Below are 22,026 nucleotides of genomic sequence, written 5' to 3'. Positions count from 1 at the left end.
TTTTTAGTGCGTCACTGTCGCATATAGTGCAAACTCTGCAAAGTGTACATGACATTGATGAATGGCTTGGTACACCCTTAATAGATTAAGAGAATAGCTTTGTCACAATCTCAGCACGTGCCAGTTTACTATTGTTTCTGATGTTGCTTTTAAATGTTTGATTGCAAAACCTTGAATTGTGTTCATGTGAAGTATCACTTTGCAGAACACTGAAAAGTTCTTATCAGTAAGAACTATTCTTGTCAGATTTCTTGTTTCTACCCCAGTTGTGTCAGCATTGGAGCATTTGAAAAGGTTGCATTCATTCTTAATAAAAGGAAATGTTTTTCATGTTTTGAGACAAGTGAATTGTTTTAGCTCAGACTAAAAAAAATAGGAATGTACTCCAATCAGATCTTAATATTAGGTTCTTAGGTCAAACTTCCTCAAGCAACAGGCAGTTGAAAACTGCTTTAGAGTAGAAATGCTCAAGTGCCTTTAATTCTGTGTCACTACTGTTCCACCTAGAATATATTGTTTAAATAAATTGAGATAGCATTTTGTTTCATTTGGTGGTTTCATTTTGTGTGTGCACTTGTTTTTTTTAATCACATTTGTAATATATCCAGACTTGGGAACTAAGGTCACTTTGGCTCTGTGTCCACACTGATCTCAGCCAGCTCTCTCACAAAGCTTTATAACAGGGGTCGGCAACTTTTCAGAAGTGGTGTGCCGAGTCTTCATTTATTCACTCTAATTTAAGGTTTCACATGCCAATAATACATTTTAATGTTTTTAGAAGGTCTCTTTCTATAAGTCTATAATATATAACTAAACTGTTGTATGTAAAGTAAATAAGGTTTTTAAATGCTTAAGAAGCTTCATTTAAAATTTAAATTAAAATGCAGAGCCCCCTGGACCAGTGGCAAGGACCCAGGCAGTGTGAGTGCCACTGAAAATCAGCTCGCGTGCCGCAGATTGCCTACCCCTGCTTTATGTCCATGATATTTCCCAAGTCCAATCTGAAGTCAGTCCTTCTCCCTGAGATACCCAACAGCAGTTGCTCCAACTTAAGGCCCTGGTTCTACAGTGAGCAAGAAGTGCATGAAGGAGTCCTTATTATATGAGCATGGCCTAAGTTACTACAATTTGTATTTTAAATGCAAACATTTGTTTGACATACAAAAGAAAACAGCACAGAATTAAAAAAAAAAAATCAGCTAAAAATCGTTTAGACTTACCATTACAGAAAGCATAATTCTACTTAGTCACATGATATAGTTAAGCAAAATAAAAATCTTGGTAAGACCTGTATCACCCAGCTGTTGCTAGGATCCTTGAGTTTTTTCTCCTTAGTATGTTTTCTTTCATTTGGTAATGGAAGAGTACACCCAGTTCAATGCACAATAGTTTTATTCAATCTGCAGTAGAACTGTTTTTTGGTATTATGTGTAAATTTAACATTTCTACTAATAATTATACCTCTGGTATTGTTTTGGGTTAATTACTCCTTCTGGGGTTTACAAGAAGACTGGTTGCATATTACCAGTGAAGATGAGAGCATGAATTCCTTTGCATATGTATTCAGTGAATTTTGTTTCAATATTTCTAGAAATAGGTCTCATTACCACAAAATGAAAAGAGATCCTATTTCCTGGCAGATTAGTTACATAATATTCACAATTTAGTAATATTTTAGCAATTTTTAATTATCCTGTGTTCAGGACTGTACAAGGACAGTCCCAATGACTTTATAATCAATTGCCTTCAACTTGTTTGCATAGTTTTGTAAAGGTGAGGCCTCAGCTTTCAGGGCAACAGCTTAAATTATCACTCTGATGTTCTAGTACTCTTGCATAATAGTTGTCATTTTAATCACATCACTTTTTTTTTTTTTTTTGCTTTACAGAAAGCAATAGATCTTGCTAGTAAGGCAGCACAAGAAGACAAAGCAGGAAACTATGAGGAAGCACTCCGCTTGTACCAACATGCTGTGCAGTATTTTCTCCATGTTGTTAAATGTAAGACTTGGTATATTAGCTAGCTATTTGCTACAGTTTTGTAAAAGCTAAATTATATAAAGTTACAGCAGTCTACCTGATAGAACCAAAATGCAAAATATTCACCATGTTAAGCATCAATAAGTATTTTGTCTAAAGATACTAAATCTCTCAAACAGTCAAATGAGAATTGCCAGCTATACTTTTATTTAAGGGCACATATTGTGTCTTCCTCTTCTACCATGCACATGCTCTCCAATTGCTCCAGTCTTGTAAATAGTCCACTTTGTTGCTATTTAGAAAGGAATCCTGCTACAAATGCAAGATTTCTTCAGAAAGTTCCAAGGTGGCTGCAGTGGAGAGCGGACTGGTGAAGGGTGGGAAGGGTTAAGTATTTCCTTTTTTATGTAGGGAAAGTCAGGTGGTATCTGGAAAGCCAGTCTTTTTGCAGTGACCTCACAGAAGTTACTGTCTTTTCTTGCTGGTGAAACAATTTCTCTATCAGATTCAAGCTGCTTATGCTTATCTTAAAGGTTCTGCACAAATGAACATATATAGTTTAGGCCGATACTTATGCTCTCATTTTTCTTCTGCTAGTACCTTGTCTACAGTTCCCTTTACATCCTTCCTTCACTGTTGTCTTCATGCTTCCTTCTCTGTTGCCTCTTATGCCTGAATTCTTGCTCTTGCCTTTGATGTGCAAGGAAATGCCTTAAGTTAAATTCCACCTTAGAACGTGTTATTTCTGCCAAACCTACCAATGCAAACTCACTCCACATTAGATGTACTGTCACATTTTCAGTAATTCCCTTTGATCATTCAGGGCAGTTTGTGTGCGGGTTTTGTCTATCTTTTGTGTCTATAAATTATGCTCTGTGGGGTAAGAGAATGTGTCTTCTGCAATGCTGGACACACTTTTGGGCCTTACTACATAAAGTGTGCATGCCTCTTGTTGTGTAGCCTGAAATGCTTTTTAATAGATTAGAGACCATAACTATTAATGTGCCATCTAAGGTTGACACGGTTGGTGAGGTACAGTAACTCCTCACTTAGTCGTCCTAGTTAATATTGTTTCATTGTTACGTTGCTGATCAATTAGGGAGCATGCTCTTTTAAAGTTGTGTAATGCTCCCTTCTAATGATGTTTGGCAGTCACCTGCTTTGTCTACTGCTTGCAGGAAGACCAGCCCATTGCAGGTAGCTGTTGGGGGCTTGACCGGCAGCCCCCTATCAGCTCACCTAAGTTCCCTGTGCAGCAACTGCCTGCTGTTTAGTAGCGTCCCTCCCCCCACTGCTATGTGCTGCTCCTGCCCTCTGCCTTGTAACTGCTTCCCGAGACTCCTGCTTGCTGTGCAGAGAGGAGGGAAGGAAGAGGGGGGCTAATGTCAGGGTGTCCCCCTCCTCTGTGCTTCTGCACCCCGCTTAGCCCATCTTCCATAGAGCAGGGGGAACAGACCAGGACTCAGAACAGAGGGAGCTTGCATCAGCTGCCTGTCAGCAAGCTGATCTAATTAACAAGGCAGTGTACTTAAGGGAAATGCGCATATCTCCCTCCATTCCTGCTGCCTTGTGTAGAGAGAAAGTTAACACTTGAGGGCTCAGCCAATTGCTAGTTCATCATTTAGCAGTAAGGGAAATATCCCACCTTCTGACTCCTCCACCTCAACCTAGCTTCACAGTCATCATCACTGTGTACCAGTATTAAATTGTTTAAAACTTATACTCTGCATGTGTGTATATGTATATATAAATAAAAACAATCTTTTGTCTGAAAAAAATGTCCCTGGAACCTAACCCCCTCATTTACATAATTCTTATGGGGAAATTGGATTCACTTAACATTGTTTCGCTTAAAGTCGCATTTTTCAGGAACATAACTATAACGTTAAGTGAGGAGTTACTGTAATATCTTTTACTGGACCAGCTTCTGTTGGTGAGAGAGACAAGCTTTCGAGCTTACACAGAGCAAAGGTTGTTCAGATTTTATGCCTATCTCCCTTTTAATGTGAATTACAACTTTTTTTAAGAAACTGGAAGATTGCAGAGGGGGTTGAGAACATACATTGTAAATAAACAAAAACCACTGCTCAACACTAGTGATCTCTTAAACTACTGCCCAGTAACATCTGTTTTTTAAGCAAGCTAATCAAGAAGCTATCCATCTACCAATATCCTTGATCCTTCTCAAGCAGTCAGGCTTTAGATCACGTAATGATGCAGAGATGTACTCCTGGCTTGCTTACAAGAAACTTTGAGATGAACAGAACTACCCTGAAATGGCTTGGATCCTTTCACACCAAATCCATAATCTTGTCATAGTCAACTGATCCTGTACTTCTAAAGCCCCCACCTGTGGAATCCTACAAGGCTTAGTCACTTTCCACTATATTATTCAACATCTGCCTGAAGCTTTTAGGAGATCTGGTAGGTTAACATTAGACAATGCACAGTACAACATCTCGTGTACTTTGGCTGTTAAGAGTACCAACAACTTCAATACCTAGGTGAAATCAGCGCCTGAAATGAAAGCATCTTGCTATAGTTGAACCCAGGTAAAACTGAGGTGATTTTGGTAGGAAGAAGGAAGGGGTCAGACTAGATGATCACATTGGTCCCTTCTGACCCTAGAATCTATGAATCTATAAACTTGCTGCCTCCTAACACTTCTCCGTTATCAGATGCATTTTCCCTCAGTTCTGTCTGTAACTCTGTCCTTTAATCTCAGTGCTGTTGAATAATTGTATGCTTATGGGATCCAAAACACCCACAACTGGCCCTAAAGTTGCATCCCATCCCATCAGTACAAATCTGGTCATAGTGACCGCCACACGTGTGCTCTGCAGGCTTGATTATTGCAGCTCATAACTAGGAGTGAAGCCACACACTTTGAAAAAGCTCCACCTGATACAAACCACAGTAGCCCATCTGCTTAGCAGCACAAATCGCAATGAACATATCAGCATGGAGCTCAGCTCTTTGCATTGGCTTCCCATTCAATAGAGAGTCCAGTTCAAAGTGTATCTTAAGCAAAAACCTGTTAGCTTAATCAAGTTTTCTCTCCTACAGGCGAAGGAAAGAGCTCTCTTGAAATAGTTGGCTGTTGCTCAGATAATATGGTGGATATTGGCAATATAAGCATCTAAATGCCTCTTGAAGCATTCACTAAGCACATAATGGATTCTTGCAGGTTGGAGGTTTTCAATTGACTTTTTCTTCGTTGAGACTGGAGAAACTACTACACACTACTTTCTTACGTAATCTATTACATTTAGTATTAAAATTGGGACAGAATTATTACCCTTTTCTGTTTGATTTATGTGGTTTTTTGGCTTCCAGTAAAGCATAACCATTTTTTCAATTTTTTTAGATGAAGCACAGGGTGATAAAGCAAAACAAAGTATCAGAACGAAATGTACAGAATATCTGGACAGAGCAGAAAAACTGAAGGAGTATCTGAAAAAGAAAGAGAAAGCTCCAGCAAAGCCAGTGAAAGAGTCTGGTCCATCCGATGAAAAAGGGTATGTTTTTTGGAGACTGTAAAGCAAAATGCAATATTTTTCGTGTTCCAAACTCAGCTGAAACAAAAGTTAAATTTGTGAAAGAACATTTTCAGTAAGTTTAATGCGTGTGAAATGTGTCAGATGAGCAATACTGAAGTACAGTAACTAACCAAACAATATGGACAGCGTGCATACTAATACTACAAGCTTTCTTATGTTTCTTTACCAATAGGCCTTAGCCCTACCCTGGAAGATCCACTTGCAGTAACTCTCATGCTAGTAAATTAACTCATGTCTAGCAGGTCATTAGCCTTCCTGCTGGATGACAACTGTGGTGGCCTGTGACATGGACACCTACCTACTTAAAATCTAGATCTTCGGAACACCAGTGACTACATTTAAACCACTGATAACTTAGGCCAGTTTTGAACATGTGCTCAAGAGGTCAAAACTCTATATCACGTTCCCAGTCCATTGCACCATCTAGTCGTACTTCTGTTCACCCAATTCTTGTTGTTGGCAACAGTAATTGTTGGACATCTAGATAATTACATTTATACCTAATATTTTATTTCTTCGTTGAAACGTAAAACTGCAGTAAAATTTAAGTGATTCGCAGGGAAAACTCTCCTCGTTTATGGCTCATAATCGATCTAATAAAGGGTTTAAAGTTGTACTTGACTCAGATTGGTAACTAAATTCAGTTTGCACATTGCAGTATATCATGTGAAAATCAGTTACTGTCACTTCTCCCATATCAGAATCCAGGGATCCTTATTTTTTCTGCAGAAGTTGATGGCCTCAGGGGACCCTAATGCAGCAGACAGTGTAGTGCTCTGCTTCTGATGCCTAATGTTTTCAATACTTGCAGGAAAAAAAGTCACCTGAACTCTGTGGTGGTAATCTTATTTTCCGTGTTATTTTTTAAGTCTTCTAAATGGACTGATACTATGTTCAGTTATTAAACCGTTTGCAATATAGACAAGGTTGGTGAGGTAATATCTTTTATTGGACCAACTTCTGTTGACGAGAGAGACAAGCCTTCGAGCCACACAGAGCTCTTCTTCAGGTTTGGGCATCACAGCTAAATGCAAGGCAGAACAGATTGTTTAGCATAAGTAATTAGCACATGTTCTAAGGGACCGTATTAAGTAGAGTAGCCCATTAACATCTCACAGTCATAGGACAAAAAGAGGGATTAGTGGATTACAGATTGTTGTAATTAGCCGTAAATCCAGTGTTTCTGTTCTGTCCATGATTTTTGGTGTCTAGCAATGTTATGAATTTAAGCTCCCAGGCTCATCTTTTGAAAATGTGCAGGTTTCCTTTGAGAATGAGGATTGATAGGTTAGACCTAGTGATTGTTTTGTTCACTACAACTATACTGCATATAGTTTATTTGCCAAGCTTTCTAGTTTTTTTTTTTCAGTGAATGTAGCTTGTCCCTGAAACTCTGAATAGACACATACCAGAACCCTTTCTACCTATAGTACTGGTCAGCTGAGCAACAGTTGATTTGGGATTTTTTTGTTTTATAAAAGCTCAGAGCTGCACCATGTTCCACATGCTTATTGTGATGGCTGTAAGATTGGGCATATGGCATGCCCTCTATGCTGCATATTTGCAAACCATGGGTTTCCCTTAGATCTTCTCTTAATTATTCTGCCAGAGCAGCGTAAAGAGGAACATAGCACTAGCTGGATCTGACCAATAACTCCAGTTGCTGCTCCAGACATATAGAGGATTGCTTAGATCTGCCTACACTGAAAAAAGGACAATTGTACCTGTAATAAATCTAATTAAAAACCAGTAAAAGTGAAATTTAGGCCATAAATATTTTCTAAAAATCATGGAAACATTAAAAATGCCATAGGAAAACTTATTAAAATGTACTTCATTACAATTGTCAAAAATATTTTAAAGAAGAAATCACATTTTATATGAATCTTAGGATGACACTCATTGGCTTTATATTTTTGTCATGTGATTTTTAAAAATTAAATGACCTCATTCAACAGGGCTGTTGGGCCCTCAAAGAATCTACAGAATTCTGTTATAAAACGTAAAAAACATGTTTCCCTGAATATCTCTACCAAAATGATGGAAGATGTGAGGTAGATTGTAGTTTCCATTTACAAAATTGTTTGTCTTGCTGTGTAAGACAGATGGCTTTTTTGTAGTTGAGCATCTTATTGCTTGTGTCTGAATTAGGACTGACAGTGATGGGGAAGGAGAGTCTGATGATCCTGAAAAAAAGAAACTGCAAAATCAACTTCAAGGTAGTTCTGAAACTTTTTTTTTAAAGAAATCATTGTATCAAGTGGCTTGTTAACCAATAGATCAAAATTGCCTAATTTTATTTTTTTTGTCTATAAAAGAGCTGTGGATTGACTTTGCCACAGAGCATTTAAATGCAATAGAAATTCCTCTGTACATTCACTATAAACTGATCTTTTGGATAGTCTGGATTTTATTAAATTGTCTATCATAATTCCTGTCTACGTCAATCCCCATTCTAACATGCGACTGAATTACTGCATGCATACAAAGGGGAAAAGCTCCTTGAGGCCAAATGAATATTTATAGTTGTATCATTAGTACCTAGAGACTCAGATCATGGTAGTCATCGCACAAGCATTTAGTATGAGACAGACCCTGCCCCAACAAGCTTATAATCTAAATAGATAAAGAACAGCTGAAAGACTTAATTTACTGATCCTTGATCTTTCTGATGACTAACAGTTTTCCCCCAGGTACTTTATGCATGCTCCCCACCATAAGGGGAGATGTTTTGATTTTTGTTTGGCCAAAATATATTCTCTACTTTTCTTCTCCTTCCTGTTCAAGTTTCCCTTGCTTCTCAAACTTTTATGTAAAGGACAGTGTTTTACTTATGTATTTCTTGGCATTTGTTCAGCTAATAGTCCTGTTGTTGACATTCTTCTCTCTCTTTCTCTTGGCATGCTCTGCCCACTGCCCATCTGGGAGAGGAAGGGATAGTGATTTGGGGTTTCTCCTCTTATCTCAGCACATCATTCTTGGTTGGCTGAGATGAGTCTTCTATGTTTTGAAATCAAGCTTCACATCAGTGTTTCAGTGTAGCAGAAAACAGTAGCTTTGTACACAATGGAAAAAAGATTTGACTTTTCTGTGTAGCTAATTTAGAACATTCCAGCTGAATTTAGTATTATTGAAAAAATTCATTGGCAGAGAAAAAATAATGTTAAAGAACCAGTGACCTTGACATTGATCTTTCCTAATTCACATATTTTGTCATGTTCTGATCATCACTTTCACTTTAGCATTCAGATTTCCTGTAATCAATGTGTTATCGGTTCCTGCAGCTAACTGTAACATTCTTCAGGGTATTTATCATTGTGTAGTATAGCTGTTAGTCAGATTTAATAATGTAGTCTGCCCCAAAGGATCTTTATGTGTATTGATTATAGGTTTTCCATTCATACATACCACTAAATCTCTGTCTGTTATATAACCACTGGTAGTCTGTTGTGATTCAAGGCACTTTATTATAATCTGAAGTAGAACATTCAGTATGCTGTTTGATATTTCTTTGGCCCAGGATGGTGTGGAGCGCACCCAGGGCATTTTGAATATGGAAAAAAAACCATATAGGTAAGGAGTGTTTCAGAGTTTCAAATTATATTTTTCCACACTGACGTGAGTAGTGATTCTCTTTGAAGGGTTTAATCCATTTTGGTCATTCAAGACTGTAATCCACTGTGTGGTACTATTATTGTGACCAAATCAGATAGGTTTGTTTCTAAATGACTTAGTGAATCTTGTAAAGCTATGATCCATGACTACTTATTAATCTTTCCATGTACCCCAGGCCTATTTTATATTTTAGCAGTGCAACTCTTTTAAATGTACTGCGCTGTTGAGGAGGAAGAAAGGCCCAGGAAAGCAGAGCAGTCAATGGGAGCAGAGGGAAACCTTCCCATAGTTGGGACCCTCCTTCCAGATGGTGCTGGGGTTGCCTCTCGCACTGAGGTTACCTCTCCGGGGACGGGAACTCCAGTTGTTAGGAAAAGGCAGGTGTTAGTAATGGGAGATTCGATCACTGGAAACATAGCAGGGTTTGTGATGACTGGGAGAACCGTATGGTGACTTGCCTGCCTGGTGCAAAGGTTGCGGATCTCTCGAGGCATCTAGACAGACTTATGTGTAGTGCTGGGGAGGAGCCTGTGGTCGTGGTACGTGTAGGGTAGGAGAGTTGTCCTGGAAGCCAAATTTAGGCTGCTAGAGAAGAAACTGAAATCCAGGACCTCTATGGTGCCATTCTCAGAAATGCTCCCAGTTCCACGCGCAGAGCCAGGTAGGCAGGCTGAGCTTCAGAGTCTCAATGCGTGGATGAGATGATGATGTAGAGAGGAGGGGTTTACGTTCATTAGGAACTGGGGAAACTTTTGGGATGGGGGAGCCTATACAGGAGAGATGGGCTCCACCTAAACCAAAGTGGAACCAGACTGCTGGCAATAAACATTAAAAAGGTTGTAGAGCAGTTCTTAAACTAGGAGATGGGGGAAAGCCGACTGCTGCAGAGGAGCATGTGGATCGAACACAGACTTCTCTTAGGGGAGAATCTGATGTTAGGGAATCTTCAGGTTATAGTCAGGAACAGAGGACGGAAGAGGATAATGTAAGAGCCAGATCTGATGATAAACAGTCATGTAAAAAAGAATCTGGCGCATCAGAAAAGGACAGACGAATAAACAGGGACAAGTTTTTAAAGTGCTTGTACACAAATGCTAGAAGTCTAAATAATAAGATGGGTAAACTAGAGTGCCTCATGATAAAGGAGGATATTGATATAATAGGCATCACAGAAACCTGGTGGACTGAGAGCAATCAATGGGACACAATCGTTCCGGGGTACAAAATATATTGGAAGGACAGAACAGGTCATGCAGGGGGAGGAGTGGCACTATATGTGAAAGAAAATGTAGATTCAAATGAAGTAAAAATCTTAAGCAAATCCACATGTTCCATAGAATCGCTGTGGATAGAAATTTCATGCTCTAATAAAAATATAGCATTAGGGATCTATTATCGACCACCTGACCAGGACAGTAATAGTAATGATGAAATGCTAAGGGGAATTAGGCTATCAAAATTAAGAACCTAATAATAGTGGGGATTTCAATTATCCCCATATTGACTGGGAACATTTCACTTCAGGATGAAATGCAGAGATAAAATTTCTCTATACTTTAAATGACTGCTTCATGGAGCAGCTGGTACGGGAACCCACAAGGGGAGAGGCAACTCTAGATTTAATTCTGAGTGGAGCGCAGGAGCTGGTCCAAGAGGTAACTATAGCAGGAACGCTTGCAAATAGTGACCATAATACAATAGCATTCAACATCCCTGTGGGGGGAAGAACACCTCAACAGCCCAACACTGTGGCATTTAATTTTAAAAGAGGGAACTATACAAAAATGAGGGGGTTAGTTAAACAAAAGTTAAAAGGTACAGTGACTAAAGTGAAATCCCTGCAAGTTGCATGGGCCCTTTTTAAAGACACCATAATAGAGGCCCAACTTCAATGTATACCCCAAATTAAGAAACACAGTAAAAGAACTAAAAAAGAGCCACCGTGGCTTAACAACCATGTAAAAGAAGCAGTGAGAGATAAAAAGACTTCCTTTAAAAAGTGAAAGTCGAATCCTAGTGAGGCAAATAGGAAGGAGCACAAACACTGCCAGCTTAAGTGCAAGAGTGTAATAAGAAAAGCCAAAGAGGAGTTTGAAGAACGACTAGCCAAAAACTCCAAAGGTAATAACAAAATGTTTTTTAAGTACATCAGAAGCAGGAAGCCTGCTAAACAACCAGTGGGGCCCCTTGACGATCGAAATACAAAAGGAGTGCTGAAAGACAATAAAGTCATTGCAGACAAACTAAATGGATTCTTTGCTTCAGTCTTCATGGCTGAGGATGTTAGGGAGATTCCCAAACCTGAGCTGGCTTTTGTAGGTGACAAATCTGAGGAACTGTCACAGAGTGAAGTGTCACTAGAGGAGGTTTTGGAATTAATTGATAAACTCAACATTAACAAGTTACCAGGACCAGATGGCATTCACCCAAGAGTACTGAAAGAACTCATATGTGAAGTTGTGGAACTATTAACTAAGTTTGTAACCTGTCCTTTAAATCGGCTTCGGTTCCCAATGACTGGAAGTTAGCTAATGTAACGCCAATATTTAAAAAAGGCTCTAGAGGTGATCCCGGCAATTATAGACCGGTAAGTCTAACGTCAATACTAGGCAAATTAGTCGAAACAATAGTTAAGAATAAAATTGTCAGACACAGAGAAAAACATAAACTGTTGAGCAATAGTCAGCGTGGTTTCTGTAAAGGGAAATCGTGTCTACTAATCTATTAGTTCTTTGAAGGGGTCAACAAACATGTGGACAAGGGGGATCCAGTGGACATAGTGTACTTAGCTGTCATGGGATAAAAGGGAAGATCCTTTCATGGATTGAGAAGTGGTTAAGACAGGGAACAAAGGATAGGAATTAATGGTAAATTCTCAGAATGGAGAGGGGTAACTAGTGGTGTTCCCCAAGGGTCAGTCCTAGGACCAATTCTATTCAATTTATTCATAAAAGATCTGGAGAAAGGGGTAAAAAGTGAGGTGGCAAAGTTTGCAATGATACTAAACTACTCAAGATAGTTAAGACCAAAGCAGATTGTTAAGAACTTCAAAAAGATCTCACAAAACTAAGTGATTGGGCAACAAAATGGCAAATGAAATTTGATGTGGATAAATGTAAAGTAATGCAGATTGGAAAAAATGACCCCAACTGTACATACAATATGATGGGGGCTAATTTGGCTACGAGTCGGGAAAAAGATCTTGGCGTCATCGTGGATAGTTCTCTGAAGATGTCCATGCAGTGTGCAGAGACGGTCAAAAAAGCAAACAGGATGTTAGGAATCATTAAAAAGGGGATAGAGAATAAGACTGAGAATATATTATTGCCCTTATATAAATCCATGGTACGCCCACATCTCAAATACTGTGTACAGATGTGGTCTCCTCACCTCAAAAAAGATATTCTAGCACTAGAAAAGGGCAACTAATGTGATTAGGGGTTTGGAGAGGGTCTCATATGAGGAAAGATTAAAGAGGCTAGGCCTCTTCAGCTTGGAAAAGAAGAGACTGGGGGGATATGATAGAGGTATATAAAATCATGAGTGATGAGGAGAAAGTGGATAAAGAAAAGTTATTTACTTATTCCCATAATACAAGAACTAGGGGTCACCAAATGAAATTAATACGTAGCAGGTTTAAAACAAACAAAAGGAAGTTCTTCTTCACACAGCGCACAGTCAGCTTGTGGAACTCCTTACCTGAGGAGGTTGTGAAGGCTGGGACTATAACAGTGTTTAAAAGGGAACTGGATAAATTCATGGTGGCTAAATCCATAAATGGCTATTAGCCAGGAAGGGTAAAGAATGGTGTCCCTAGCCTCTGTTCATCAGAGGATGGAGATGGATGGCAGGAGAGAGATCACTTGATAATTGCCTGTTAGCTTCACTCCCGCTGGGGCACCTGGCATTGGCCACTGTTGGTAGACAGATACTGGGCTAGATGGACCTTTGGTCTGACCCGGTACAGCCGTTCTTATGTTCTAGTAGGTTTAATATCATTTCATCCATTGCAGTGCTAGACCCCTCTGATCCCTTCCCTCTCCCCCCCCCCCCCCAACAGTGTTTAAAACACTTTAAGCACTCAGTTCACAATGGAATAGTCTAGCACAGACTTCATTTTAATTCCTGGTGGTTGGCCTCTTGGTCCATTTGCACAGTATTTGTTGTTTCTTCTCCTGTATAGTTCTTATGCTGTGGAAGAATTTATACTCTGAAGCAGGTGAAAGCTAAGAGATTCTGAGAGTCCCAAACATGTAAGAACGACCCATAGAGTTTCATGGCAGGTCAGTTCTGTGAAATTCCTGAGCTTGATTAAAAAAACTAGAAGCTCTTCTGAGCAGTCTTTTGTTCTGTGGGAACTCTAGATTTGTCTGCTCTAAAGTTGTGATCTGGGGGTGGGAGTACTGCCACCAGGGATTCTTGCAAGAGCTTCCAGATTGTGCCTTTGTGGAACACAGAGATATGAAGAGCTTGAACATGCCCCTCTTTCCTGTGGAAATGCTTGAACTCTGAGAGGCTGTATGATGTTTTGGGAGACCATTTTTTTCCTTTTGGAAATAGCTTTATTTGCTTGCACCTCCTTTTCTTATAGTAGAATATCTTATTTTCCTGCAAATGGGAAGCTCTGATTCCTAGCTTTATTTCATGTAGGGTTTTCAGCAGCAGTGGACAATTGCTTACCTTGGTCCGCAGCTGTCTTTTTACTGTTCTCTTGTGACTGTTTGTCCTTGACTGGTTTTGGACAATCTACTTCACAGAGAGTCTGGATACTCTTCCAGATCAAACTGATCCCCAAAAGTGTCTGCTACAGCAACTGCTCTGAATAGCTTTGTCTTTCATTGATGAGAATTTCATATGTTAGAGATTTGGAAGTATCAAACACCTTTTGTGGAAAAGGTGTATCCCTCTGTCACAAGGTGGAATCCTCTATATCCTTTTTGTTCCATAAAGCTACCCTTTCAGCTGCGTGTTTATTTTTCCTGTTGAACCTGCAGGTTGGAAAACTAAAGCGTCTGTTTGATACTCTTTACAACAGCTACCAGGTCCTTCATACTTCCATTTACTCAGTCATCTTGGTAAAAACTCTTTTTAGAAGGATCTCAGGAACCTTTTGAAATATATTCCCCAGGAGTTCTCCTTAGGCAAAATATTTTGCCTGTCTTGTGACCCTGCTCTGGATAAGTTGAGCCTCTTTGCCAGAGATGTCAGTTATTAATGAGAAAAAATAGGAAAACTAATATAACTTCCAAATCCAGTGTTGTTAGATTACTCTTCAATGGTGCACAATTATTTGTAGCTGCCCTACATAAAGATGTTTATGAATCTAAGAAGAATTTCTCTTTTGTGTTTTTTCTGTTTGTTTTTGAGCTTAACAAACATCAGATCCTCTCATTTAAAAGATTTTATATATAGTTTCAAGAACTACTTTATCCAAAATACAACTAAGTATCATGCTCTTTTAATACTCTTTTACATACAGATCCAATCCCATTTATAATGTCATTATGGAACAGAAGTTTTATTTATATTTTAAAATTGAGAGAAAATGACTGCAGGATGCTTGAGATTGCCACCTGGGGTTTATTAGTATTTTATACCCTTGCCCACTGCAGATGGAGTTTCAGTTCCAGCCCACCTGAATGGAATTATGTCAAGAAACTGGATATCTCAAACAGACTCTATATTGACTCCCACAAAATAAGAGGTAATTTTGTTGGAGTCAACACAGAAGTCTTGTGTTTTGAGGATTCTTTTCAATTGTTTTGTTGCTCCAAAAATCTGTGGACTTGAGACCTATTTCAGATACAATGGTTTTCACCAAACCAACAAAAGAACCCAGTTAGTTCACACCATTGGCTAGGCCATTTCTCTAAACTCTTATCTCGACTCTCGGGTATCCTTCAAATTGCTAATCTTCATGTTCTCCGACCAGTGTTGCCACAGGTATTGCCTGTTAGCTTTGCTCTCTTATCTGTGTTAGTGGGTGTTTACCAGGATCCAAGATGTAATAGGAATATGACTTAGCAAATCTGGGCATTGTCATCAATATACAGACTGGCTTGTAGCAGTGAAGTTCTGCCTTTAGGTCACCTAAATGGAAAGCCCCACTTAGGCCTTTGGGACTCACTGTTACGTGATCAGTCCACTTCATCCTTCGAGAGAGGCAAGGCCCCAATATGCTCTTACGTACATAGACCTCAAAGTGCTTTACAAAGAAGGCTTTATGTCTTACGGTGAGGCCCAGAGAGGTGAAGTGACTTGCCCACAGTCACCTAGTAGGCACAGCCAGGAATAAAGCCCATGTCCGAGTCGTCCCAGTCAAGTGATCTGTCCCCTGGGCCACACTGCTTTACATAAGGGCTAGCGATTTTATTTTAAATAGAAGCTTAAGTTCTGCAGAAACTACTGGAGCTGATTTAGAGGACTATAGCAGACAATGCCCATTTACACACCACCAAATGATGTTAAAGAGCGGTGTTCTGCTTGAAAACTCGTACTTGCTGGTCAAATCATGGTCTAACTCTAGTTAGCCACAGCAGAACTTGAACCCTGCTTAAGTATGGTGGTTAAACATTGTTGAAATCTGTACATGCTGCAGTTTGTTCATGGAAGCCGTGCTGGAATTGACGAGCAGCAGTTCATATATGAACAGGGTCCAAGATTTTAATTCTTTATGACAACAGAGGCCCTTTGGAAAGGAATATACCTTCCTAGTTTATCTGGTCTCTTATTTATAGGTGCCATTGTTATGGAGCGACCAAATATAAAGTGGAGTGATGTTGCTGGTCTTGAAGGAGCCAAAGAAGCACTTAAAGAGGCAGTGATATTGCCCATTAAATTTCCTCATCTATTTACAGGTGAAATAAATTTAATACACTTTCTTGGTCCTAATGGTTGCAGTTTGGGGGAGAGGCGTGGCTGGCGAGGTGGGAGAAGTATTTTACACTGTCATCGTGGTGACCTATGTCTAGGTGTCCTCTAAGAGCTTCTATTCCATAGTCTGGTGGGATGTGTATGCTGAGATGGTGGGAGCAGTTGGGGAATTATATTGGGAGAAAGGAGAGGTTGATTCAAGAACAATGATAACTCTAAATACAGCGATGTTACAAGCTGTATTTCTCTTACACATTTGCTAACTTTGGAAAACTGATGATTGGTATAGTTTATTAATAAAGCGACAAATTATATATGAATTTAAATGATGTAAATACAGCAGATACCAACTTCTTTCAACTGCAAAAGTGAATAAATATATAAACAATTTCACAAGCTTGGATGAGGATTCATTTTTCTACTAACTCCTATACCAAACTGATCCTTGTATCAAAATTCTTCAGGCAAGTCCTTTTCTTTTTTTTTTAAATATAACTCTCTTAGGAAAGAGAACACCTTGGAGAGGAATTCTTCTGTTTGGGCCACCAGGAACAGGAAAATCTTACTTGGCAAAAGCTGTGGCAACAGAAGCCAACAACTCTACATTCTTCTCAGTGTCCTCCTCTGACCTTGTCTCAAAATGGTTAGGAGAGAGTGAAAAGTAAGTCGCTCAGTTGATTTTTTTTTTTTTTTTTTTTTAATTTACCAAATGGTTTTATTTGGTTCTGAAACACTGCAATCCACTGTCTTCTGAGGTTCAGGAATGTAATCACTACTATTTTCTTTTTTCAAATATTTGCACAACTTCATGGTGCTTTCAAAAGTAGGTAAAATTTGAGGTACTTTGTATACTAGAGCTGGCCCAAAACTCAGAATTTCAGGTTTTAGAAAAATTTCAGTGTTTTGAAATTTCCCATTAATGGGAAATTTAAAAAAAAATTTTTTTGCTTTGGAAATGTCAAAATGTAATGTTTGTGTAATGAAATATTTTCCCTGAGATCACTGGCAGTTCCTGAGTGAACACACATTCTTGTCCAGTTCGCCCTGGAGCTGCTGGGGATTAAGGGATCAGCAGCTCCTGGGCAGCCAGCCATGTGGGCTGCCTGACTTCACAGCCTGGGGAGCCAGATGCCCCGAGAGTCTTCCAGGCTCTTGGCTCAGCGGCCGGGAACCTGGTAGCCATGAGAGCACTGGCTTGAGCCATGGCTCTCAGAGCTTCCACGCTACAGGGCTGAGCCCTAATTAGATCCAGGGTTCCCTAGGCTGAGGGGCAGTACTCATGATGGGGCTGCAGACTTGAACCCAGGGTCCCCCAGCAGTCTGCCAGTCAGGTTCCTACCAGTCATTTGATGAAAGTTTTGTAAAAACCCAAACTTTTCCTGAAACATCTCAGGTTCACAAACCAGCATTTTTCTTGGAAAATTTCTGGCAGTCTGTATTATATATGTCTCTTTAAAATAAAGCAAAAAAGGACAGGAAACTTGATTTTATCCCCACATCAACCTTGACTCTCTCTTCTACAGCTGTGCATGAAAAGAGAGTCTTCACTATATGTGGTCCTTGGTGTGGATCCTTTATTATAAGGATCATTTTTCTCCTTCCTGACTTGTAACAAAACTTGGGCGATTTATTAAAAGTGACCTTCAAAGGAGAAAAATGGTAAATATTGGACAACTATTTCTGCTTCTTTAAGGTGTACAAACAAAGCCTGAAGGGCTTACAGGGGAAAAGCTCTTTAAATAATTTTTTTTTTTAAAAGGACCAAGAAATGTAGGTATTCCCCATCTTGTTTTCCAGGAAGAATTCATAGATGATGGAAGAACTTGCAAGTTTATCACACCAGAAATGCCAAGGAAGTTAAATCTGAGAGGAAAAGTGACTTTCGTTTACTGTTAAAAATGCACAAATTTTAGACACTTTAAATATTCCTATAATTCATATCAGTTGAGTCAGGGTTACTGGCGGTGATGGAAAAGCAGGAAAGATATAAAAACCCCAGGTTGACTTTTATTTTGCAATTAGAAAACAATTTTCCACTCAAAAACAACAAATTTGAGAGACAGACCTGGTATCTGACACCATTTTTAGTCACTTTTCAGAGCTTTACCTGAGACTTCTCTGTTTTAAATTGTTGGCATCAACTTTTATATTAATCAATCTTTTTTTTTTTCCTGAACAAATAAATATGAACATGTGTAAGATCTTGGGCATATCTAGGGCCGCCCAGAACAGATCTTTCACTAGCTAGAACGTCACTGAAGCACTATACTCTATAGTCCTGGTTTCCCTCCAGTATTGCCAGATGACTTGGATTAGAGTGAAGCACCATTTACAGAGCTAAAGAACTTTGTCTCTTGAGGATCCTCAACTGCTTACTTAAAATCATGATTATGAACCTTGATTCCTTATCCTGTGGTAAGCTTGATATGATGCAGTACAATAATATTGACTTGCTGTCTTCTCATCGAAGATAACTTAATTTTTTTTCTAGATTAGTGAAAAACTTATTCCAGCTTGCCAGAGAAAACAAACCTTCCATTATCTTCATTGATGAGATAGATTCTCTGTGTGGATCAAGAAGTGAGAATGAAAGTGAGGCTGCTAGACGAATTAAAACAGAATTCCTAGTTCAGATGCAAGGTAAGATTAATGGCTTTAAGGAACAGTTAATTAAAGCAATTAATATCAGTTTTGGCTTGTTTGATACTCAGTTTGGATAAGATTACTGAAGAGAATTTGTAGTTTTTCAAGATGAACCTTTCAAGATGTTTTAAAATGCATTTTAAAAAAGTGTTTGCATTATTAAATATTACCTGTTCTGGTGTAGGGGTTGGTGTAGACAATGAAGGAATCTTGGTTTTGGGAGCTACAAACATACCCTGGGTTCTGGATTCTGCTATCAGGAGAAGGTAACTTATAACAAAAACATGTATTGTCCTGTAAAATATGCAACTTCACACTGTACAACACAAAGTGTTAGGTTTTTTTCAATTCACTAGTGATTAGGTGGTGGCTTAATCTGTGAATATTCGGAAATACTATCCTGCTTTAACTACCTCGTATGGGAGACCTGAATATCTGTACACTGGAAAACACTCCAATTCTTTTACAGTAGATCCTGAATGTGTGGGCGGGAGGTCCTGTGGTCACTTTAAATAATACCAATCAGGCCAGTGTTTGTTTGCATGCAATATGTGCTGGTGCAATGTAGGTCTCTGCCCCTTTATCGCCCTCTTCTCACATACACAGAGTTTTAAGTTTACCTCAGTTGAAAACACCCACTTAGTCTAGTCCACAGGTTTTCTTGAGCAAAGAATGGTAATTATGCTGAAGTGGATTCAATAGAGAAGCTAATTTTCTGGTCTGTGTCAATATGGTAAAGAGCTAGTGCATGAACTTGTTGCACTACCTACCCCCTAGCTCAGTGGTTTTCAAACTGTGAGTCGTAACCCAGTACTGGTCACGGAATGTAAGGCACTGGGTTGCAGTGGCTCTGGTCAGCACCGCCGACCGGACCATTAAAAGTCCCGTTGGCAGTGCTGCCTGGTTAAGGTAGGCTAGTCCCTACTTGTTCTGACACTGCGCTGCACCCCAGAAGCAGCCAGCAGCAGGTCCAGCTCCTAGATGTAGGGGTGGGGGCGGGAACAGGCCACGGGGCTCTGCACATTGCCCGCACCCCAAGCACTGGCTCTGCACTCCCATTGGCTAGGAACCGGCTAATGGGAGCTGGGGCGGGGAGGGGCAAGGGAAGGCCATGCCTGTGGGTGAGAGCCAAGTGGAGGCGCTTGCATGCCTCCGCCTGGGAGCTGGACTTTCTGCTAGCCACTTCAGGGGTCAGTGCAGTCCACAATGCCAGCACAGGGAGGAAGCCTGCCTTAGCATCCCCGTTGTGCTGCTAACCGGGAGCTGCCCAAGGTAACCGCATGTCCAACCCGGAGCCCCCTCCTGCACTCCGGAGCCGCCTCCTGCACTCCAAACCCTCATCCCCAGTCCCACACCAGAGCCTGCACCTCCAGCCCAGAGACCTGACTCCATCCCACACCTCAACCCCTTACGCCAAACCCTGAGCCACTCCAAACCCGGAGTCCCCTCCTGCACTCCAAACCCGGAGTCCCCAGCCCCACACTAGAGCCTGCACCCTCAGCCTGGAGCCCCCTCCTGCACCCCAAAACCCTCATCCCCAGGCTCACCCCTCACCCCTGCACTCCAACTCTCTGTCCCAGCCAAGCCCCTCCCACACCCTAAACCCCCCATTATCAGCTCCATTGGGTCATGGGCATGAACAATTTTCTTCAGCTGGGTCACCAGAAAGAAAGTTTGAAAACCACTGCCCTAGCTAATATTTTGTGGCAACTTTTCCAGCATTGAAAAATGAGAATATGTTGTGCTTTGTATGCATGCATTTTGGGGAAATAATCCCAGCAGTCTAAGAACAATAGTCACTGTGCTTATCAGGGAGAACTCCAATTCTAAAAGCCTCCTAGTAATATATCGGGAAGAAGACTTGATCAAGATACTAAAATTTTTAGCGGAGTCTCACTGAACATGCCCTGACATTACATTTCAGTTGATTAACTTAAGTTTACAAAGCTATTGTAAATAAAGAACATTATTAACAGAGGGGAGTCAAGCTGTTCAGCCATACTTTGGTTAATTGAGCAAAAAAACTGTTTTGACACTGCATACCTCAAAAATATTGTAGGGATTTTTGTCCCTCAAACTCCTTCTAGAAACAAAGTCTGTCTGCTGTGACTAAGGGTTTATCTACATTGTGTGCAACAAACCAGGGTGTGTGCAACAAACCAGGGTGTAAATCTGCAGTTTACTAATTGGCATTGTAGACCCTACTGCCATGCATTATGGGCACATCTACTCTACAGGCAAGGGGTGTGATTCCCCTGCTTGTGTACACATGCTCTCACCAAGCTGGTGCGAATATAAAGAGCAGCATAGCCATGGTAGCATGGGTAGCAGCAGCAGAGGCACAGCTTAGCTGTGCTGAGAACTTACCCTACAGTTTCAAGTGGAGTACATACACTGCATGGCTAGGGTGACCAGACGTCCCAATATTTGCTTGTTTGTCCCGCGTCCCGACCAATGTTAGGTCGGAACACTGGACAAACAAGCAAAGGCTCTGGAGCCTGGAAGGACTCGTGCCCTCCCCTGCCCCGACTCCGCCCCCTCCTTCCCCCATTGGATCTCTCCCCAAATCCCTGCCCCCATCCCTGCTCCCTCACTGCGCCACTGGCTCCCTCCCCAAATCCCCGCCTCTTGCCAAGCACGCCATGCCCAGGAGACGAAGGGGAGCATGGAGCTGGGGTGAGTGTAAGTCCGGCCTGGCCCCGAGCAGGCAGGACTCGGGCGTGGTACCTGGAGGGAGAATAGGGGGAGGTCTGTGGGACCAGGCGGCGGCTGTTCTCCCGACCTGGGCAGCGGGACTCGGGAGCAGCCGCTGCTGGAGCTCCCACTGCCGCGGGGAAGGAAGTGGCCAAGCATGTGGCGCTCGGCGGCTGCAGCTTTGGCACCCGGGCCCGAACCCCCGAGCCCGGGTCTGCTGCATGGACCCAGCAGCACACACGCTGTGCCCATTCCCTGGCCAGTCACGTCTGGGCTGGCTGTCCAGCTGGTGCAATCCCGCAGCAGAGGCATCAGCAGCCCAGCCCTATTCGTTCCCCTGCAGGACCCGAGCAGGATGGGCGGGCTGGGCCCTTCTGCCCCCACTCCGGGGCCACCCGCGGAATTGCACCAGCTGGGCAGCTAGGCCAGACACGACTGGCCGGGGCTGGGCGCAGCGTGCGCGCTGGGTCCCCGCAGCAGGCCTGGGCTCAGGGGGTTCATGGGCGCCAGAACCGCAGCCGCCAAGCTTGGCCAGCGGCCGCATCCTCCCCCCACGGCAGTGGGAGCTGCAGCAGCGGCTGCTTCCGAGTCGAACTGCCCAGGTGGGGAGAACAGCCGCCTTCTGGCCCCACAGGCCGCCCCCTACTCTCCCTCCAGATACT

The 22,026-nt window shown here is 41.3% G+C and overlaps 1 protein-coding gene across 2 annotated transcripts in view; it reads left to right on the top strand.

The window, feature by feature from the left end:
• The window catches only part of VPS4B (vacuolar protein sorting 4 homolog B), a 47,609-nt gene that overhangs the window by 4,370 nt on the left and 21,213 nt on the right, over window positions 1-22,026 (top strand). The window contains exons 2-8 of one of the 2 annotated variants that reach the window (XM_030552273.1): window positions 1,889-2,000; window positions 5,347-5,497; window positions 7,691-7,758; window positions 15,892-16,011; window positions 16,532-16,688; window positions 18,519-18,667; window positions 18,855-18,936. In XM_030552273.1, the coding sequence (XP_030408133.1) occupies window positions 1,889-2,000; window positions 5,347-5,497; window positions 7,691-7,758; window positions 15,892-16,011; window positions 16,532-16,688; window positions 18,519-18,667; window positions 18,855-18,936 (839 nt within the window). The remainder of the gene's footprint in view (window positions 1-1,888; window positions 2,001-5,346; window positions 5,498-7,690; window positions 7,759-15,891; window positions 16,012-16,531; window positions 16,689-18,518; window positions 18,668-18,854; window positions 18,937-22,026) is intronic. The other variant, XM_030552274.1, reaches the window with a different exon arrangement.

Source organism: Gopherus evgoodei, chromosome 2 (assembly GCF_007399415.2).
Source record: "Gopherus evgoodei ecotype Sinaloan lineage chromosome 2, rGopEvg1_v1.p, whole genome shotgun sequence".
Classification (NCBI taxonomy): domain Eukaryota; kingdom Metazoa; phylum Chordata; order Testudines; family Testudinidae; genus Gopherus; species Gopherus evgoodei.
This window is presented reverse-complemented; position numbering and strand designations above follow the sequence as displayed.